Source organism: Camarhynchus parvulus, chromosome 13 (assembly GCF_901933205.1).
Source record: "Camarhynchus parvulus chromosome 13, STF_HiC, whole genome shotgun sequence".
NCBI classification, from domain to species: Eukaryota; Metazoa; Chordata; class Aves; order Passeriformes; family Thraupidae; genus Camarhynchus; species Camarhynchus parvulus.
This window is the reverse complement of record NC_044583.1, coordinates 4,399,225-4,420,999: the sequence shown is the minus strand read 5'-3', so window position 1 is coordinate 4,420,999 and position 21,775 is coordinate 4,399,225. Positions and strand designations below refer to the sequence as shown.

The following is a 21,775-nucleotide window of genomic DNA, read 5'->3' as shown; positions in this document are numbered from 1 at the left end:
CTCTGTCTGTTGGAGTGGGGTTGTGGTAAGGGAGAAAAAAGCAGAGGGGGGAGGGAAAAGGAGAGAAAATGAGTGTGGCTTCAATAGCTTCAGTAGCTGCAGATACAGAGGCAGACAAGTGGCTGTGAGCACAGCCCAGAGCAATTCCCAGTGCTGGAGCCAAAGCCCATGAACTCAGAACACCCAAAGGTACCTCCAGGAAACCCTCCACCCACCCACACTCCCAGAGCCAACAATACTCTGATCCATACTCCCTCCATCCACTTTACCTTAGGTGCCAGGTTTGAGCAGGTCACCCAGCCTTTGATCTCATCTGTGATGGTGCAGGGAGTCAGGCAGCAGTTTTACCTGGAGGAGCAGGAAGCCCAGGGGAGGAACAGATCAGTTAAACTACATTCCCTCTGAGGAAAACACAAGGGAAATGCCTTTCCCCTCAGCAGCAGTGCTCTGTGAATCCCTACAGAGTTGCAAACCTCTTTGTGCAGTGCATATCAATCGTGGGCAGCCACAAGGAGCCACAGCTCTTGCCTTTGCCTTGGGGCTTGTTGGAGGCTCTGCTTGAGCCTCCTAAAAGAACGTCCAGAGTCCTAAAGCAGCACAAAAATGCAGCTGTGCTACCACTGGAGAGGTGTTGGATTGATGCAGGTGCTCACTGACATCTGCATGTGTACATATATATTTGTATATATAGAGATCTGTATCAGGTTCTTCCATGTGCAGAGCGCTGGGGAGGGCTCAGCTCTCACAGCTGCTCAGTGTCTAGCACCTCATGGGGTGGGCACCAGCTGGCACTTCACCAGGTGCAGACCTGTGCAAACACTGTCCCTGTGCCTGAGCGCTGCCCACAAACCACCAGGCCTGGCACTGGGGCCAGCAGGGTGACAGCCATGCATGTCACCAGCTGCCCAGCCGTATGCTGTGCTCCCTGTGCCCCAGCTGCACCCACACCCGTGCCATGGAGCTGTCCCTGCTCTGGGGGCTCAGAGCCAGGCCCCTCCTGCCCTACCTGTGCCAGCTGGCAGGCTGGGTGGCAGCGGTGACAGCTGGCTCCTGCTCGTGGGGCCACCTCAGTGGCAGAAGTCCAGCGGTGGCCACAGTGACCAGTCCAGCTCTGGGGCCAGAGCAGCAGACCCGGGTGTTCCTCCAGGCACGGGCACGGCAGAGGCTGCCACGCTGAGCTGTGGCCTCCAGCAGGAGGGGGACAGCCCTCTGCAGGCAATCCCTGAGTCTCAGCACCCCAGGGCGAGGGGCAGCCCCCCAGCTCAGGGCTGGGGTCAGCAATGGTCACAGCAGGGCTGTGTGGTGTCCATGTGTGCAGGGGTAGCCCAGAGCCCCGATGGGCTATTCCGTGGGGCCATGCAGCCAGGACCAGGGCTGTGCTGCCAGGGCTGACCAGAGGTGCAGGGCAGGCAGGGGTGTCAGGGCACCCCACGGGGCCTCAGAGCTGGGCACAGGGGTTCAGGCTGGGGAAACAGGGGCCCATGGTTGGGCTGGGGGTGGAGGGGGCACTTAGGAGCCCTGTCTGGGCTGGAGACTGATGCCATGCAGGGATCAGACCCCTGGGACCCTCAGCTGTCCTGGGCTGGGGTGGCACTCAGAGGCCAGGCACTGGCTGTGGAATCAGTGCTGGGGGAGCCCTGGGGCAGGGCCGTGTGTCAGTGCAGGCGGCCATGGGGCAGTGTCCCCTGCCCAGACAAGCAGCTGGAGCAGAGGATTAGAAGGTCTGAGCTGGCTGTTGGAGTTTGGACAGCACCCCTGAGGGAAAGGGGCCAGGACCAGGTGGGACAACAGGGCTGGCAGGGCAGCTGCCCTGTCCCACACTGCCAGGACTGAGCCAGAGGTGGCAGCCAGGGTCAGCCGAGAGTAAAGAGCATCAGACACATCCATCAGACACATCCACGGCGATGAGGTCCGAGGTGGAGCCAGGAAGGTGAGCCAGCCAGGAAGGGAGGTCAGGATCAGGTCCAGGGACAGCAACCAGGGTCAGCCACAGTCTAAGGATCACCAGATAAGTCCATAATGACGGTCAGGCTGGGAAGTCAGTCTGTGGGCCAAGGTCCAGGGTCAGATCACTGGGGTCAATGGCCAGGCACAGGCATGGCTGTTGCCCTGGCCAGCCCCCAGCAGCAGAACTTCCACCCACTCTCCAGCAGGGATGGCCAGGGCCTCCCTGCCAGGGCACACGGCAGCCACTGCCCCACAGGAGCTCTCTAAGCTGCCCCCAAGCCCATGGAGGGAAGCCCCATCACGTTGGGGATGGAAGAGTGCAACAATGACACTCATTGTCTCTGGTGGCAGCAGCAGGATGCCCATCTGTCACAGACAGAGCAGCAGCAGCTCTGGCAGGGACATTGCCCAGCTCCTGCTCCAAGACAGCCTTCCCCCCAGGATGCCCAGAGCTTTAGCTGGGTGACAGTGAGGGACGTACCTGGAAGAGCCTGTTGCACTCCATTATCATGTGGGCCAAGCCCTGCGTTGCTGCCAGGTTCTCGTTCAGCTCCCTCTGGTCTGGCTTCCCCAAGCTGCACTTCCTCTGGCTGGACCTAGGAGAGGGGCAGGTGAGAGGGAGGCTGAGTGAGCAAAGTGCTGGGAACCACACCAAACACTCTGCACTGAAGGACCTGCAATGGGCCATGCTGGGCTCTTGCAATGTGACCACTGAGGGTCAATTCCCTCCCAGCACATCCCAAAGGTGTCCAGGGCACTACTGACCAGTAATAATGGACACCCAAGAAAGGCAAGTCAAAGAATTCATTCCCCAAACACATCATCACACACCTGGCCAAGAACAACAACGACCCCAAGCTCATTTGTGTATAATCTTCAATATCAAGCTCCTGTGATACCTGCAAAGCCCATGCAGAACCTTTTAAATCCTTTGGCCCAAACCACACCCAACACATTTCAAAACCAGTCCCCTCTTTTAATTCATGCTAGTGGTATTACATCATTAGTCCTGCCTTCTGAAACTTTTATCTATGTAAATTCCTGCCAAAGGGCTTGAAAATTGGCTGGAAGATAATAGTCCTCAGTGCTGCTCCTCAAAGTCAGACCTGTCAGCTTGAACCCTTTGAAGTGGGAACCCTGCGCCAAGGCATTAATGCACAGTTACAGCAGAGCTACAGCTTCAAAGCATCCTGCCTTCTAAACACTGACAACAAAGAGAAAACCCCATTGCTATCTTTGGTGCTAACATTTCAGAGCAGCGTTGATGTAAAGCAAAGAGGAGCAAGCCCCAGAGTGTGGCTCCCAGGAGCTCAGACAGCCCAGCAATGCAGCAGGACCTGCTGCCACCACCCCATCCCCTCCCCAGGTGCCCCACAGTGGCCCCGTGGCTCCCCTGCGTGCCAGCTCAGCACAGAAATGCCTGAGGCATTTTCTGGTGTTCTGTGACATTGAAAAGAAAATCCTCAGTGTTTGCTTTCCCTTCCCCTGTGCTATGCAGAGCCTGAAAGATGCCAACAGCACATGTGACAGCTTTGCTTTGGGACAGTCCTCCCCTGTGGATCCCCAAGTGAGGTGCTCAGCTCTCTGTGCTGTCGGGGGCACGACGCTTCCTGCACAGCCAGCTGAGCTCTCCTGCCCTGGTCTGTCTGTCCACAGCCCAGGAGCACCAGCACAGCAAACAGCCCTGCCTCAGGAGGCCAGATAAGGCACGAATGCTCTCAGAGATTATTCGCCTACTTTGGCCCAAGGGCACCTTCCTCCCTGCACGTACAGACAGGGGATGTTATGCAACCCAGATACGTCTACTTATTCAGATAAATTTACAGAATCCCCTGGCTCAATTTGGCAGGAATGATCCCCTTGTCACCAGCAGAACCAGTGCCAGCAGCTGCCTCAATCTGCCAGCTATCTGCAGGGCCTTGAGGCCACACCTGGGCTCAGGTGGGCAGTGCAGGAGCCCATTTCCAATGGCCAGCACCACTTTAATGCTAGCAGTGGGCCACATGCTGGGCTCCTGGCAGCCAGGGGAGTGCAGCAGTGGTGAGGGACACACACAGACTGGCCAGGAGCACAGCAATGGGGCATTAGCACAGCCCTCTGCACTGGGCAGTGAGCAGCCACATCGCTCCATGCACTGCAGGCAGCTCCTGCTGCACCTCAGCAACCAGATTTAAGGCAAACCCATGGCACACACAGTCCATGTCCCCCTCAAAATCAGACACTGAGCCTAGGCCAGCTACAGAAAGCACTGCTCCAGCAAGAGCACTGCGGACAGTGCCAATACCTGGTAGAGGAGGAGGAACTGTCCCGCCTCAGGGTGTTGAGGTGAAACAAAGAAGGTGCCAGACAGACAGCAATGTTGGTTGGGGTCATCTGGTTTTCCTCAACAAAAGCCACCACGTCTCGCAGGAAGAACAGGAGGATTTTCAAAGCTTCTCTGTTTTCCTTCGGGAGAAGGAGAATGGCAGCCTGGACAGCCTGAAACTGCTCGTCCTTCGGCACGTCTGAAAACACAAACCATGACAAGAATCCTGAAAACACAAACCATGACAAGAATCCTGAAAACACAAACCATGACAAAAACCCCTCATGACCTGCAGAAGGAGCATCCATCACAGGGTCCCAAGCAGGGCCCTGAGCCTGTAGGTTCATCCATTTCCTTGTCCCGAGCTCACAGCAGACAAGGAAAGGCCATTATCCCATCAAACATGAACCATTTCTCCTGCTGCCTGTCAGGTGCATGTTCACACCCAGGGATGCTGCTGCCTGACTTGCAATTTATCTCGAACACCATGCTAATGAACTCATCCCGAACTGAGTTACAATCCAAATAAGGACCTGTCTCCCCATAAAATATTACTCTGCAGTGATACTTTGGAGCTGCTCTACTGTCTTTTCCTTTCAGCTTCAAGCACGAAGAGAACAGATGCTCTCAGATAACTCAATTTAGAGAGCAGTGTTTTGCCAACAGATTTTAATTCACACTAACCCCCAGTGAGACTGTCTGGCCAAACAGCTCTGGCAGGAGGGCGGGTCTGGTTCATCCTGCCACGCATTCCCAGCACAAGGATTTCTCCAATTAACAAACACCACTGCAAAGGGCAGAAGATCACTTCTTCCCTCCAGGTAGAAGCACATACATAGAACACACAAAACACACTTCTTGGTGAAAACAGCATACTTCTTATCTCCAAAAAGAGTAATTTAATCTGTGCACTTGCTCCAGAAGATGGGTGAGTGGGGTGAATAGAATTTGGGCATTTGCTGTTTCTCTCCCAAAACAAGAGACAGGAGGTAGACAGTGGCCAGATTACAGTAATTGGAAGAAATCCTTTGGACATGGGAATTGTAGACCTCCTTACCAAGGAGGATTTGTGAATGCAAGAAGAAAACTTATTTCAAACAAATAAAAAATTTTCAGACAAAATTTTAAAACCCTGGCAGGTGATGAAATAAAACCCAACAGAACTTTCATGAACCTACACTGTACACAGAGCAGCAGCTGCTCATTGACTTATGTCAATAAAAGCCACATGGGTTAGGCTGCAAAACCAGTCCTCAGAAAGCTCACAATTTGTCTCTCAAAAGCTTTTCTCAGAAGCAGAAGAAACTTGTCTGTCCCAACAACATTATTAGCCCTACTTCAAGCTCCTTCCCCAGTCCATCTGCTTTTTGAAAGTGAATTCCTTGAGGGCAAAGTACTGGGAACAGAACCTGTTTAAACTGTATTAAATGCAATATTTCAGTTTTGAGTTTCCTTGGTTCTTGGGTTGAGTCTCAAGGACAGTAACAGCGTGAGCACAGGCAGAAAGCTGCTGGCATTTCCCAGCTGTTTCACAGCAGCTGTTCTTGGGCACCTTAATAAAGAAATACATCAATATATCAGGTCTTCTTGCTCAAGGAGCTATGCCATGCCATGAACAAGGGGACCAGGTTATTTCTTAATTTTGCATAAGGAAATGACTGTTTAAAAGCACAGTTTAAGGGGGCAGCATTTCCTTACACTCATCCTTGAGGGAAGAGAACCAGCTGGTTCAGAGGATGCAGAAGGGAAGCTCCCAGGTCCAGAGCCACAGGAACTCATCTTGTCAGAAATGTCCTGGCTGACTTGTCCCCTCTGACTGCAGGGGACTTGGCACTAATCCTGTCTGGCCACTGCCTTGTACAGCTGGATATTAAGGTATCCAAGGCACTGGAAAATGTCACTGTTAGGTACAGGGGACAGGAAAGGAGATGACATATGGACTCTATCATTCAGAAGGCTAATTCTTTTTTATTAAGAAACCCATTGCTTTTTATATACCCTAGTTCACTACAGGTGGACTTGATTGGTCCTTTAATTAAAACACCATCACCATTGGTTAATTAAGAAACCACCCTTTGGTAAACAAATCTCCATAACACATTCCACATGTTCACAACACCAGGTGCAGCAAGTTAGGGTACGAATTGTTTATCATTCTTTTCTCTGATCTTCTCACAGCCTTTCCCAAAAAGATTCCTGGGAAAGTTGTGTGTTATTCTCTGTGACCAGAGAGCTGCCAGCACAGGGAAATGCCAGCATTGCTTTGGGTACCTACACTGGTAGATGTGGAGGAAGGATTCACAGAGCCTGCTGGTGAAGATGGGCTCAGGGAGGTCTCGGAAATACTGCTTCACCATGTCTGCCACGTCGAATGCTGACTGCCCCTCGTAACACACATTGTTTGGGCTGGTTTCATTCATTTCTCTTAAAGACAGAATCCTGGATTTAACGCCGGATTTTCGGAACAGGCCGACCTGTGGGTAAAAGAAATTATTAGAGACAAAGAGAGGAGTCGCTGGGAATCAAAATTTTGACAAATAAGTGATCCTTCACCTTCCTTCTAATCGCAAATATCCTGTGGCATTGATAGTGGATTGAACACCAAAATACTTTTGTATCATTAGAAGCCACATGGACACTTCTCCGAGGCAAGCCATGCCTGGTACCCAGAGAATCAGCTGTGACATACCAATTTTCATCTTTGTTTGGCTTTTATTTCATACAAAAGTCCTCATTTTGCCTTTTAAAATCACTACCTTTGACATATGTCCATTCTCTTGGGCAGGCTGTGTTCACACATGGCAGCTCTAAGTTTCAAATTCACCAACGTGCATCCACCAAACACAAACATACACTGAGTGCTGGCTTACACAAACTGACTGTGAGATCCACAAGGCTCCCTGCAACACCTGATACATCTCATCTTTCCACAGGCTGGCAAAGGGCAGATGCCATTTTGAGGGAAATTTTGATGTTCTTTTTAATGTGATGGTCAACTCAGCGAGATTTAGGAGTTTCCCATGAGCTCGACCCACCAAACCTTCTGGTGACAGTTTTACTCTGTGCCACTGAGACAGTATTTACACTCTCTGGTTTATTTATATGAACTGAATGGATACCATAACCTCAAAATGAAAAAAACCAGCATTGTCACTTTTGCACTTTGGCATCATACAATACATCTAGACAATGGCAAAGCACAGGAAGAAAAGTGCTCTCTCTAACTAATATGTCTCATGTCACAAGGTCCTCATTTCTGCAGCTATGCTGTGAAAATACCATAAACAGCACACACTTCCATCTCCACTCAAGGGATAAATACACAGCTGAGCTCCAGAAAAAGTTGTAACAGGCACTGCTGTAATGTTTTCTCTCTGCTGAGTGGTGCATTTCAGCTGAAACAAGACTAATTCTCACATTAGCTCTGGCACTACCAGCAGCCACAGAACAGAGGGAACAATGACATTGTCTGGCAGATTTTTCTCCCTGGGGAGCAGAGACATGACACCTCCCCAGGCAAAGGCAGCCTGACTGCCTGCACCAGGAGGGTTTCACTGAGGGAAGGCACAAACACACAGCACGGGGCCAAAGGCATTCCCAGAGGGGATCAGCACTGGCATTTCCTCACAGGCTCAGACCTACACCTTTCTGCCTATGCAGCGCCTCGGGGGGCAAAAATCCTTCACAAAAGCATGAAAGAGAGTCTGCTTCCCTGGAGCAGATCTGCTTATGGCCCAGAGCTCCTCTGGGCTGCCGTGAGTTCATACCTGGTCGAGAAAGTGGCTTCTCAGGTACTCCAGGGCTTGCAGGATGCCATTGGGCAGGGGGTGGCTTGTTCGCTGCACATTCAGCAGTAAAGGAACCCCAAACACATTCTTGTCCTTGTAGTCGGAGGCTTTGGGCTTTTTTATGAACTTTGGTATGGTCCTGGAAACAAAACCCAGTAGATGCAGCTTACTAGGTGTGCAGCACATTGCACCTGCTGCTTCACACTCATCAGAAAGGGCTGAGCTGCTCCTTGTCACAGCCCCAAACACACACAGCATCAGGAGGGAGAGAAAAACAGCAAGGGCAATTACAGGGATGACTTCCTCATTTCATTGCTGAAATTAACTTTAATAAGGCATTCTCATGGGAAATACATTCCATCCCTTTACAGGACTGCAGGGTTTTTTCATTCTTTCTATATTCAAGTGCCAGCTCCCTACCACAAAATGTATGTAAGTCCTCTGAGTATCTGAATTTGTCACTGGTTTAGCTCAAACAGGCACTCAGGGCTGAAGGGCTGGATTCTCAATCCAGCCACCTCCCACCTCAGGTCCCACAGTCCCTGGGATGGTCCCCTGAAAAAGCCCTGCAATTGGGCAAATTTAAGGAGAAACTATGATGTGCCTTAAAATCAGTAACAGCAGCAAGGGGCCAAAGTACAGCCCACAGCAGAGGAAATCCTGGAGCCATGGAAATAACCATGAAGCTGCTGGCAATTCAATAGGATGAAATTCTTCACCCTGAACATGTGCAATGCAGGCAGACAAGGAAATTCACATGCTTACATCGACTCCTCTCTTTCCAGCTCAGGTTGTTTTAAGATCAGACAACTTACCAGTTCCAGCCCTGCTTACTGGAAGGGGAATATCTGTCCATTAGAGCTGTGAGTCTCAACAAAGCCAGCTTTTGTGTGCGGGCCAGCTGGGCAGCTGACTGGCCATCAGTCTGCAGAGAAAGGCTTTCCAGGTTCTCTTCCACACACCAGTGCTGCTTCCCGTGCCTACGGGACAAATATTGCTTAACCTTAGGACCATTTCCACCATCCCTGTTTCCTACCTGTGTCTGTGAAGCACCCAAGACTCTAAATGACCTGCAGTTTTTGCACTTAAACAAGGTGCTTCCCATCCAGGAGGGGCTCTGGCAATACAAACTGTTTCCCTGATTCCAATGCCCGAGTGCTCATGCAGATTATGAGTGTCCCTTTACAGCAGAGGTCAGAATTGGTACCTGTGGAGCAGTACCTGCCACCAGCAGGGCTGACCCTGCTACCTAGGACAGACTTTAGAATACTTTGTTCTGGCAAATCAATTCTATTTTGAGTGGACAGAATCAAAGGCAAACCCAAGGATGGCTGACCTGTTGGTGTTTTTAGAGTCTGTGATGTATGCCAGGTCTGCAGAACCAATCTCCTTGCCCAGGCCACAGCTGCTCTCTCCCCCAGCCTCCCCTGCTGCCTTATCTTCTGAGCCCTCTGTTTCAACAGAGCTTTCTTTAGGGGAGGGCAGACACAAAGAGGCCAAGTCACTGGCAAAGTCAGAATCCCCATCATCTGAGAGCTTCTCTGTCCACTGATCTACCAGCTTTTTGAGGCCATTGACATCTGCAATGACGCTGTTCAGCTCTGAGAAAACGTCGTCGTCGCCGAGCTGCTCCGGGCCCTGCAGCTCGGGGCTGGGCATGTTGTCATACACACTCAGCCTCTGATCCCTGCCCAGCACGGGGCTCCTGGGGCCTCTGGAGCTGCTCCTGCTCCTCCTGCACCCGTGGAAGCTCCCAGTTCTCCAGTTGACAGAAGAGCTGTCTGCAGACAGGGAGCTATCTGTAAGCACTGTGGGGAAAGTGCCGGGTTTATGGCCTTGTGGTATTTGAAACATCTGGCTGTTTTGTAAAGTCACGTCATTCTTTAGGTTTTGCTGGGATAGATCATTCCCCAGCAGCAGCTTGCTGGTGTCCATGTGCTCTGCCTGCATCCTCCTTCCTTCACAGGGGCTGCCTGGTTTTATACCAGGGCTTGCAGTGCTCCCTGTGCTGCTGTTCACAGACTGACTGCTGCTATTGCTGCTCTGGGGAGAAAAGGAAGAATTGTTCTTTGTTCGGATGCCAGAGAGGTCAGAAATATTTACACAGTTCAGCATCTTCATCTTTTCTTCATTAAGTCCTTCCAGAAGAACAGGTTCACTTATTATGGGTTTGGCCTTTGACTGACCACTCCTTAAATTGCAGCTCCTTAAGTGCAGCTTCTCCATCTTCTTTAGAAGGCTCTTCCTCTTTTTAGATGGTGACTTATCCAAAAGCTTCTCCTCACTGGCGATATTTAAAAATTCACTGGGGGGAGGAGAACAACTAACAGCAGAGTCCAGTGAAGGTACCTTAACTGAGGAACACCTCGAGGAGCTCGTGCTGGTTTCCACATCTTCGAAAGGTTTTTGGGAGTTGACAATGTCACTGTCAGCACTGCTGGTGCTGTGAATTGAGGACACATCGTGCTTCTCACCATGATCCAGACAGACACTGTCCTCGTTGCTGATGCTCTTCACCACTGGAGTGCCTGGGGCGGGAGCAGCAGCCCCCTGCTCTGCTGGGAAAGCTGCCAGGCTCCCGATGCGAGACCAGCGCTGGCTGCACCTCTCATAGGCCCACCTGTCACTGATGGCACAGGGCTCATCATCCTCGGAGTCGTCACTCTTGGAAGGAGAAAACACACAACACAAGTTCAACGGGAAAGTTTGGCAAATTTTAGATTACAAAAAGCAGTTTGACATAAAAAGTAGACTTAAATTTTCTGCCGACTTCCAAAACCCCCACAACCAACACAGGGAAATGTGATCACTCAGACACTGAAGATCTGCCCTAAGTTAGCTGAAAAACGTGCTGACAAATGATGCCCAAGTATGCTGATAAATCTGGGAAGCTGACCACAGGAAAAAGTGACAGATTTGATCTGAGGGTGAAAAATCCTGTTTTGTGGCAAATCCAAGCATTTTGAAAGATGATTGTATTGGGTTTACACTGCCTTTCCTAAAGTCAAACAAATCAAACACTCTCACACTTCTGTGACCAAAACCCATCAATTTTCAGGTAAGGAAGTGTTTAGCTGTGGGACTGTGGCAGCATCAGTATCTGTGCAGCCTTTTGGAGCCCTCAGCCTCCCTTGGTATCTGCACCAAGTGCCCTTTGCTGGATTGCCCCCTCTCTGAGGGAACACTGGGACAGTGAAACATTGCAGAGATGGGAGCCACCTGTCTCTTCTCCTGCCCCATTCTGCCCCAAGAAAGAGCAGAACTCTCCAAAACCCAGACATTTTTCCAGAATTTGGCATTATTTTCTCCTAGTCCTGCAGTTAATACCCGGTGGCTCAGAGGCTTGGCAGAGCTGGTGCTGCCCAGCCAAGCTGCAGTGGCAGAGCACAAAGACAGCACAGCTAAAACCCACCCAGTTTGTATGGGCTGAGCATTTGCATTGCCCTTTTAATTTCTTTGTTAAGTCAACAGGAGTGAAACTTCACTTTCAGCACATACATAAGGTGGAAAACTATATAGGAAAGCAATGATAGCCACGCTGAGATGGGGCTTTGGGGCAACTTCTCCTCCCCTCAGTGAATTTTTGGACAGTCAGGTGTGTCAAATCAAATTTTAAAAGTGTTTGAACCTAACCTACCTTGCAAAGTTTCAAACATTACATAGTAGCAATCTCCATCCTTATGCTTTCTCAACATAACATGCAAATTGCAGAGCTTTGTGGGATGGAATAGAAAGAAAAGTTCAGGAATTGCTAATCCTTCATGCACTTTTGAACCCAGGTGTTTGATACAACAGCTCAACACATCTTTAATTAGAACAGGAACTGTATGTTACAGACATACCCGTTTCCTGTCACGGCTTATTTCCACTTTCATTGATGCATACTTGTTCAATGTGTTCAACCTTCTAGGGTTTGAGAAAAAACACAGGAGTTTTACATTTCAACTATTTTATTGCTTGAAAACAAACATGCACCAAACTAGATGTGATCTCCTACCAGGGAGTCTTCACTATTGTCAGACTGACATTCTGTTAGGGGCTCCCATACACTGGCCCCCAAAACCAGCACCAATAACAGCACCATGATGTTCACACTTCCAGTTCTGCCATCTTAAAACTAGAGAAGACAACCATAATCAATCCTTTAATTTAAAAAAAATCATATTATTAGTGCTAATGATTGTGAAAAACTTCATATTGCTTTAAGATTTTGAAAATAAAAGAAATTCTGTGTCGGCTTCTCGAAAAAAAAATTTAAAATGAAGATGTTGACCTGTATCCCTGGAGGGACTGCATTGTCTATCATTTTAATTAAAGCTTGTGGAAGCAGTAAGGTCCCCAGATTAGTCAATCACTTAGTTGCCAAACAATAGGTGGCATCAACAGGAGGAACACTGAGAGTCTCCAAGGAGCATCCAGGACAGCAGTGACACCAAGAAACAAAATAAACCCCAAGTTCTCCAATATCTGCTGTGCTTTAGAGATGTGCGTGTGAACAACTCCTCTTGGTGCCCTGGTGCAGGCAGAGCTGGAGCTCAGGTGACCAACACCTCGCCAGGAGAGGAACTTTGCAGTGCCCTAAGTGTAAGAAACCATCATTTCTGCTGAAGAAACTCTGCTGAACAATCTCCTGATGAGCAGGCTGCAGTAACTGCAGTACCAGCTGAAGCAGGAGCCTCACACTGTCCTGGCTCTGCTCCATGGGGAAATTCCACAGGGCGCTGAGTCTCACTTGGCACTGACAGTGCAGGTTCACTGAACAGCTGTGGCAAAGCAATAGCTTCAAACCAGTACCTTTGCTTCTCACCCAAAAAATATTCAGGAAAACAGAGCAGATCTCATGCAGATAATTTTTTTCTGTCTATCTGCTGGAACAGGAGTTGGAGGAAATTCCTGCACTCCATTGTACACGATCCTAGAGAGCAGCCTGCCATGCTTGCAGAGAACTGGTTATTTTTAATCAGCTTGCAGCCATTTCACATCACAAAAAAAGATATTTAATGCTCAGTGTAACATCCCTGAGAGCTTGGCTGAAGAGGAAGTGCAGACATGTGTTTTACTTTACCTTTTAATTCCTAAAACAACCAACTTCAGCGGCACTAAACTATGTGCTGAAGTGATTCCTTCAGTCACAGATTTGGTGACTTTGTTCCTCTCTGACAAAAGCAGAGGCATGAAAAGATGAGTAACAAGTAACTCTACCAAAGATGATCCATGATTAATGTTTACCTGAACAGTGATTCAATTGCATCTCCATCTAAAAACTCATGATCTCTTCTCACAGTTTTTACATCAATGGGAAACTGCATATCTGTGAACAAAGAAGTGGAATCTGAAATCTGAGCTGTAATTGCAAAGACTTTCAGTTTTGCACCTTATTTATCACAGGATGAATGAAACTGCTTCTATTTCTATAGCTGTGCATTCATGCAAACATCCTTCCAGCAGGTGAGGATCAGCTCCTTAGGGCAAGTGGGGAATAAATGCAGGGATCTGCTTGCTGCTGCTCTTACAGGTGGACAAGCCCTTCTGCATTTCCAGGAGCTTGCAGTCACTGATGAGAAACACAAAATAACCTTTAGATTTGCTTTGGTTCTCTGCACCTTCTACAGAATAAAGCAGGGATTGTTTTACATGAGCCTTTGCCATGGTGAGGTGCAATGCAGCACATGAGAAACACTCTGAGCTCCAGGGAGCCTGACACATCATGCTGGGCTGGGAGCTGAAGAGTTCAGTGTTTCAGCTCCTGAGATTTAGCCTAGCACATGAGGGAACCACTGAGGTCCATATGGATTTTCTTAGCTTATTTTATAAGCTTTATTTTCCCAGCCAGGTCAGGAAACAGCATAAGCAGCAAGGTAATGCAGGGGATTCGTTTTCCAGAAGCATGGCAATGCACATTTCCAGCAAACAGCCTATAGAATAACATCTGCTGTGGGCAGACAGGAAGCATTTCCAGGTTTCGTTTTCCAGGTTTCAAACCCAGCTCTACTGGCTTGACTTCAAATTTTCAATTTTGTAGTGACCAAGGGAGGTAGGAATGAGAGCAGTTAATGTTGTTCTTTTAACTGTAGTTCTTTGATAAAATCTTTATCTTAAAAATAGGTTAGCTTTTGTTACTTCCAAAAGTAACAAAAACCGTATTTTAAAGAAGAACAGTTTTAAGGTATATGCACAAGTGTGGCCTGAAAAAATTATACAGGCTCTCAACAAATCCATACCTCCTCCCAAGAAATAAGCACACTTTGTAGTTGTAACAACATGAAAACATGCTGAAATTGCATTTTTGACTGGCTGGCTGCTGCTGAATATTTCTCCTGAACACTTATGATTGCAGGATGATTTTTTGCAACATTCTTTTTCAAAACACCAATAAAGCAATCTCACTCAGATCACAGGCTAGAGAGCCTCAGAGGAGTTTTGGTTGCAATCAGTGGTTGGAAACATCACTTCCAGCACCCCAAGGAAAAGAGCCTAAAAATTATAAGCAACTAAAAATAACAAAAGCAGAAATTTGACTGAGTTACAGTCTAACAATAGGAAAAGAACACCAGGGGAGATTTTGTCCTTTAAAGAATTGTACTGAGCCCCTGCTGAGATGTCCCTTCTGCAAGAAAACACACCAGGTCACTACTTTCCTCCAGGTTGGCATGAAGATATAACAGAATTTGGAAGTGCTTCCATCAGAAGTGTCAGGTTCTAAAATATATTATTCATATGAACAATTCCACTCAAATTCAGTGTCAGCTGCTTGGCAAGTCTTTGTGATCATACCTTCAAACAGCTGAGCATACTGGGGAAATCCAGCAGCTCTCAGCCAGTCGCAGGCTTCTCTGGCTTCAGTTTCTGCAAGGAGAACACACAGTGGTTCATGGACAGTGCTCATCAGAGGCAGTGAGAAGCTAATTTCACCTGGCACACTCTCTGAGAATTTTGTATGTTAATGTTTTGTTAGGATATTGCTAAAAAGGAATAAATCCTTGTGTTCAATGCACATAGCTCTGCAATAGTCATTCATACTATTGAGATAAGCAAATATAGGATTGATAGATTTGAACACACACTTGGGATGTCACACAGGGGGCTAAATCAGCTGTCCCTGAGCTGGGGGCAGTGGAGCCTCTGCTGCCAGCAGAAATGAGTGACCAGAGCAGGGTGTGGGGCACACATCTGTGCCCTCACATGGCAAAGCCTGCTCACGCATTCCAGCGCTGAGAGATGGTGATAAGACACAAACAAATCCTATAAATAAACTTAAAATGCTCTCACAACTTTAATAACACTGGCCAGGGCCTAAGCATTCCCAGAACAGGAGTTCTCAGGAGTACCTGTTGCTAGGCTCTATCAATATTTATTTCCTTGCCAACTACCTCCAGCCCGTGGCAGGCAGTGAGCACAGCAGATGTCAGGAGCTCGCTGCTCACTCGGTGGCAGCTGGGCAAGGCTGTGGCCAGCACTTCTCTAACATCCCACAGAGGCAGGGCCCAGCCCCACAGAGTCACACACCAGGCTCCTCACACACAGGCAGGTCAGCATGGGTACGTGCCCCAGCTCTGATCTCTGAGCACTGGAAGTGTCTGGGGCTGTGGAAGAGGAGAGGATTCCCAAATGCATTCCTGCAGGTCTGTGTGCACCCCAGCCTGTGCTACACCAGGCACCAACATAAAAGCAGAAACTTCTTTGAAAGGAGCATTGTTGAGCTACCTTAAAATCCAGCATGCTCAGTAGAGAGAAATGTTTTTCAAGCACCTTAAAGAGTAGCATGATAGGCCAGAGGAACAGAGCTGATCCTTAAAACTATTTTCTTTACACTTCCACTCACAGATTAGGATTCCAGGGCACTTCACATCCATACCTGTTCAAATTCACTGCTTGCTTTGCTCAGGCTTCTCAATTGTAAGTCATCAGTGCAATCAGACACTAACCAAAAATATCACACAACTTCCAGGATTTTATTTTTCTACTTTAAAACTTAAAATTTTTTCCATTGTCACTTAATCAAATTGGACAATGCTGCTCTAACAGAGGCTTCCCTGCACAAAACTGTATGGCTTTTTCATCTGAGAATAAAGTGATACCACAGGAAGACCAGGATATTTTTACACAAAATGGATGAAACTCTTTTTTCCTACTGCAGAACAGAAACTAATTTCTTCTACAACAGCCTATATCCACTATGCCTATATTTATTGCTATACTTAGTGCCATCATTTATCACAATCTTTACCACAACACAGCATTTACTGGAGACAATAAAAGACATTTTACTCACAGGTAAAAGAGGAAAAGAAAAGCTATTCGTAGAAAAGAGCCAGGAGGATGACCAGCCTAACACTAAAAGTTTTCACAATTGAATTTTCATTTAGAAAACCCCAGTAGATCCACGCAGCCATCTCAGCTGTGGAGGAACTGTAGCTGTCCTCATTGAGACCTCAGCCTGAGCACAGCAATGCTGAGCTCAGACAGGGACTCTGCAGGGGCTGAAGCCTCCCCAGTTCCCAACACATTAAAAGCACAGCTCCATTTTCAGACCAAACCAAGCCATGAAAAGTGATGCAAAATAGAATAGAAAAAATAAGGCAGAAAAATATTTTGCACCTAGTGAGGCTATTTTCAATGAATTTGGCTGAAAATACACATTTACAGGTGGCCTCTTCCCTAGAACAAGGACAGAGGAGCTGGGGGAATTTTCTTTGCTGATGGAAATCTCCATCAGGCCTTTTAACATACCTTTGCACAATCACAGGGCATGTTTGGATTAGATATTAGGAAGAAATTCCTCCCTGTGAGGGTGGGGAGGCCCTGGCACAGGGTGCCCAGAGCAGCTGTGGCTGCCCCATCCCTGGAAATGTTCAAGGCCAGGCTGGACAGGGCTTGGAGCAACCTGGCCTAGACCAGAGAATGACAATTTTTAAAGAATTTTTGGGTGCTATCTGCACAACTGAAATAGCAGAGCGACCTAAATGTGTCACCTCCCTCTCCTGAACTGATTTCATAATTAAGCAGATGGGGAAAAAAAAATCCTGCAAAACTTAATACTCCTAGTTTAGAGGCTGCCAGCAACTCCTCCATGCCAAGGCAGCTATTCCCCCACGGGCTAGGGGTGGTAGGTTACTACCAGATGTTTATGAGAAACAACACAGAGCACACAGCCTGTGCCACCCTTTGGCTGTACCTGTCCCACAGGTACATTCTGTGCTGAGGACCCAGCCCAGTCCCCTGCACAGAGCATTCAGAGTCCTGCCTGTGCCCCAGTCCTGCCGCTTCCCCATGCACCTCCTCCCTGGAGCCCCGGTGCCTCCACCAGGGCTGGGACACCTCTCCTGCAGCCACCGGGGCTGAGAAGCTGTGTGTCCCCAGGTGAGGCTGTCCTGAGAGCAGCCTGCCCCTCTCCTGGGCTGACAAGCTGTGTGTCCCATCCTGAGAGCAGCCTGCCCCTCTCCTGCCCCTCTCCTGGGCTGACAAGCTGTGTATCTCCATCTGAGCACTGTCCTGAGAGCAGACTGTCCCTCTCCTGCCCCTCTCCTGGGATTAGATTGCAGGGAGATACATCCCTTACTCACTTGAATAAGGGTTTTCCAGCGTGGATTGGGTCCTGCAGTCTGCACTCAGGACAGTCTCACCTGGGACACACAGCTCAGACCCACACTCCTCACCAGGTACCTGCAAACCAGGCGCTGCAGTGTGAATTAAATCCCTATCAGAATGAACAGCACTGCTAACCAGATTGTTTGCAGCAAAGGAAAGACATCTGTGCTGAGATTTGGGCACTGCCTCTGAGATGTTTTCCTGACAAGAAGCACTTTGCTAACAATGAGGCAGAGGCAGCAACCCAAACCAGTGACAGCAGTGTATCCAACAGGCCAGGCAGCCTTACCTGGTGGTGAGGTGAGCAAATTCAGCTACAGAAGAACATCAAACTGTACTTCAAATTTTAAAATACTCTACACAAAATGGGAGAATATCAGTTTCTTTTTGAAAGCACAGCACAGTGAACCCTGCTGCCAGGATGCAGTGTGACTTTCAGCTGCTGCCAAAGCAGGGCACCTTCCATTGCCCAGCTGTGAGCTCCTACTCCTCACTGGCACCCTGAGCTGATGCCAGCAGGTCCTGGCAGCCCAACTGGCAGGAAATGAGTCACTCTTGTTTGGCAAGATGACATTTAAGAAGTTTTAGCTTTCTGAACTGGCTACCACATGCTCTGATAGGTTCCAGTGGCAGGACAAGGGCAGTGGTGGGCTCAGGCCAGGGAGTTCAGCCCACTGTGAAACCTTTACCTAAATGTATTGCTTTTCACAGAGGTGCCTCATTGCAAGCCTTTTTCAAAGCAATTTTTAACAGATTTTTAAAACCAATGGTAGATGCACTGCTTCTATCTCCATCAAAAATAATTTTCCAGTTTCAACAGGTAGGAATCACATGGTGATCAAGACTTCATTAATTAAAGGGATTTAAATCTGAACACCTTCCAAAACCATGGCAGGAAGAAGAACAGTTGGAGAGGTTTTCTTGCTGTCTGCAGCATTCCTGCATTGGTTACTGCAGGACCCCCCCTTGTCCCCTTTTCTGTAGGATGCAAGTGTGGTGCTTGTGGCAAAGAAAGGATTTCTCAACATGCCCAGGAGAACAGAACAGAACAGAGCAGAGGGTAGGACTGACTCCTCACTGACTGCACATTGCACCACTCTGTAACGACACAGAAACAATCCCAAAGGATTTTGCTCTTTCCCAATCTCTCTCATTATACAGAAGACCTTTTTTCTCTCTCTAAATGGCAGCAATCCTCCTCAGCAGCCACAGCCAAGCAGGTGCCCAGGGTCCCCAGCCTGCCTGGTGTGCCAGCAGGGCAATGCTGCTGCCTCCCCTCCTGCCTGACACCCCAGACTGCCATCCCCAGCCCCAGAACTGCACCAGCCCTGCAAGCTTGGCAGCCTCGTGTCAAACTCTGCCACACGTTTTCCTGCAGCTCAGGAGCCCTGGGCTGGGAACTGGCAGGTCCTTCCCACCCTGACTTAGATCCTGTCCTTGCTGCTGCTGCTGGCAGTGCTGGAAGTGACAAGGGGTTTTCAGGGTCCATTTGAACATCAAAGGATGAGTTCCCATCACATCTTTCTGGTCTGTGCATCTTCCTAGGGCTGTAAGAATTGATGTAACTTCCCTGCGACTTACAGCTGCTAATGAGGCATTTCATGTTACACACACCCTGTGAAAAATGCATTTGCTGTGCTGGAACTCTGATTTCTGGACGTTCAGAACTGCATTTTACCTGTGACAGGATTTTTAATAACTGTTTTTATTTACATTACATCCTTTTTCTTAAAAAGAGAGTGGGAACATGATGTCTGCTCCATGCTGAAGGCTCAAAAGCAATGCTTTCAAAGCAGGGTGTTTGCACTGACCAAGATAAGCAGCCAGGGACTTGTAAAACTGTCCAACTCTCCAAGAGCTAAGATGGATCATAAATAAGTGGAAATGTTTATTCTGTTTTCTCTTGTGCAATGCAAAATATCAAAGCTTAATTGTACTTTACTAACCCACTTGAGGAAGAAGGGGGAAAATAAGAGATTATAGCTTGGAATTTAGCCAGGATAATTTAGGCTCCATGCAGATAGTGAACATAAATGTCTGGAAAATGAAAAGGCCAAGATATTTGTCCTTTCATTCCTACTTTACTATCATGCTGGTGTTTTGGAACTGCAGCCAACTCTTCAGTTATCACAGCTGGGAACTGCAATGTATCCCAGAACTTTGTGGCAACCTTAATTGCATCTTTATCCAGCTCCTTGGCATCAGCTCCCAGGCTGATTACCAGGACTCCCAAGCTGATAGTAAAGCCTTTGCTCAGGTCCTTGTCATTTTCCTCCCCTGTTGGTTCCTGGGACCCAGACAAGTTTAAAGGCATTTTTTTTGCAAAACACATTAACTGGCTTGTCAGTGCTGCCTGATCTTTTAATTGCTTCTGAGTGTGTTAGAGAAGGCAGTGTTTGCTCTATGGGAATTTTGAAGGGCTCAAGGAAAGTTGGTACCTAATTCACATCAACTTCAGGAGAAATGAGACTGTACCTCTCCAATTTCCAATCCACACTGGAAAACCCTTATCCAAGTAAGTAAGGGATGGAGCTCCCTGCAATCTAACCCCAGATATGTTGCTTCACTGTGCTTCAGCCCTGCTGGCTGCAAAGCAGGAAGAGATCCCACATTTCCCTGAGGCAGAAGCTCCTTATGGATGTTTTTGCACAGGACCCTTGTACATGATTGAGAAAAATTTGATGCAAGATTTCTGGGAGGAACTGTAGTAGGGTACTGCTTACTGCCACTAGAGCCAATATCAATAAACATATTTATATATATGTTTATAATAATATAATACAGCACAGAAGTAACAAATAAATATAGCACAGAAGTAACAAACCCCGAAACAAATGAACTGTCTGTGCTCTTTCACTGCACAGCACTAAGTTGTCTTTAATTATACAAAATGCCAATAACACCACAGTGGGTGATACAGGTTCAACCTACGTGTAGGGAACTATTTAACCCAACAGAGACTGCCCAGCAAATGGTTGTAACTAAAAGCAAGCTGGATTATTGCCCCTGCTAAGGCTGTGCTGAGCCTGCTGAGCCCAGGGCAGTGGACAAACTTTTACTGGGTCACTCTGCCCTGGTGGAGCTTGCTGATATTTGAAGATACACAACAAAATCAGACAGCCTACCTGGAACTTTCCAAATGCATCCAACAAGTCAGCAACAGCAGCAGCTACTGGAAGAGCATGATCCAAAGTGTTGGCAGCCAGAGAGCTGCTGTTAAACTAACAAAGCAGTGGTGGAAACAGCAGCACACACTGGATTCTCATCTGGGGATGTCACTGACCTGGATCTTCACTTGGGAATGTCATCTGCCCAAAGCACTGACCTGGATCCTCATCTGGGGATGTCATCTGCCATAGCACCCACTAGATCCTCACCTGGGGCTGTCATCTGCCACAGAACTGATCTGGATCTTCACCTGGGGCTGTCATCTGCCGCAGCACCCATGGGATCCTCACCTGGCGCTGCCATCTGTCACAGCACCCTACTGGATCTTCACTTGGGAATGTCATCTGCCCTAGCACCCACGGGATGCTCACCTGGGGATGTCATCAGCCGCAGCACTGACCGGGATCCTCCCCGGGGCCGTCACCCACCGCAGCCCGTGCCCCGCCGGCGCTGCAGCCGCTCGGCTCCGCTCGCTCCGCCCTTGCCCGGCCCGGCCCCGCCCGGCCCCGCTCCCGACCCGTGCCGCAGGAGGGCTGGCCCGGCTCCCTGCCGGCTGTCCCTGCCCGTCCCTGCCCGTCCAGAGCCGCTGTCCCGCACCCGCGCCCCGCACTCCTTCAGATCAAGGCAAATCGACACTCCCTGGTTCCCTCGCTGGCTTACATCCATGTTTTAAATTTTTGCCAATTCCTCAAAGTTTTACAAAATCAGATCCTTTTTTTTTCTTCTTTTTTTCTTCTTTTTTTCCCTTCCCCAAACACACAGAACTGTTCTGCCTCTCCCCTGCCCAAACACGCCGGCCCGACGCTGCATCCCAAAAGGAGATGCTGCATCCCAAAAGGAGATGCTGCATCCCAAAAGGAGATGCTGCATCCCAAAAGGAGATGCTGTGCCCGGCGGCGCGGGAGGAACGGAGCCGAGCTGGGACTGGGGATCCATCCCTAAAGCCGACCTCTCATCCCCGGTACCGAGCGTGCCCCAG

The 21,775-nt window shown here is 48.6% G+C and overlaps 1 protein-coding gene across 1 annotated transcript; it reads right to left on the bottom strand.

Annotated features, from left to right (window-relative positions):
- Positions 1 to 1,312: 1,312 nt before the first annotated feature.
- Positions 1,313 to 21,462, bottom strand: LOC115908842 (rho GTPase-activating protein 7-like). Its single transcript, XM_030957702.1, has 11 exons — positions 21,225 to 21,462; positions 14,815 to 14,886; positions 13,270 to 13,351; positions 11,883 to 11,946; positions 9,377 to 10,704; positions 8,856 to 9,020; positions 8,020 to 8,179; positions 6,528 to 6,726; positions 4,232 to 4,451; positions 2,429 to 2,543; positions 1,313 to 2,044 (listed from the first exon to the last, which is right to left on the bottom strand). The coding sequence occupies exons 1-11, from the start codon at positions 21,460 to 21,462 to the stop codon at positions 2,027 to 2,029; spliced, it is 2,661 nt and encodes an 886-aa protein (XP_030813562.1). The 3' UTR covers positions 1,313 to 2,026.
- Between the last annotated feature and the right edge of the window lie 313 nt (positions 21,463 to 21,775).

What these genes read in the sequence shown, in the direction of transcription:
- LOC115908842 (XM_030957702.1), bottom strand. Translation starts at nt 21,462, where the DNA reads ATGGATGTAAGCCAGCGAGGGAACCAGGGAGTGTCGATTTGCCTTGAT. An exon ending in GCAATTGAATCACTGTTCAG is followed by an intron (nt 11,947 to 13,269) that starts GTAAACATTAAT and finishes CTCAAACCCTAG; the next exon opens with AAGGTTGAACACATTGAACA. An exon ending in AGTAAGCAGGGCTGGAACTG is followed by an intron (nt 8,180 to 8,855) that starts GTAAGTTGTCTG and finishes TTTTGTTTCCAG; the next exon opens with GACCATACCAAAGTTCATAA.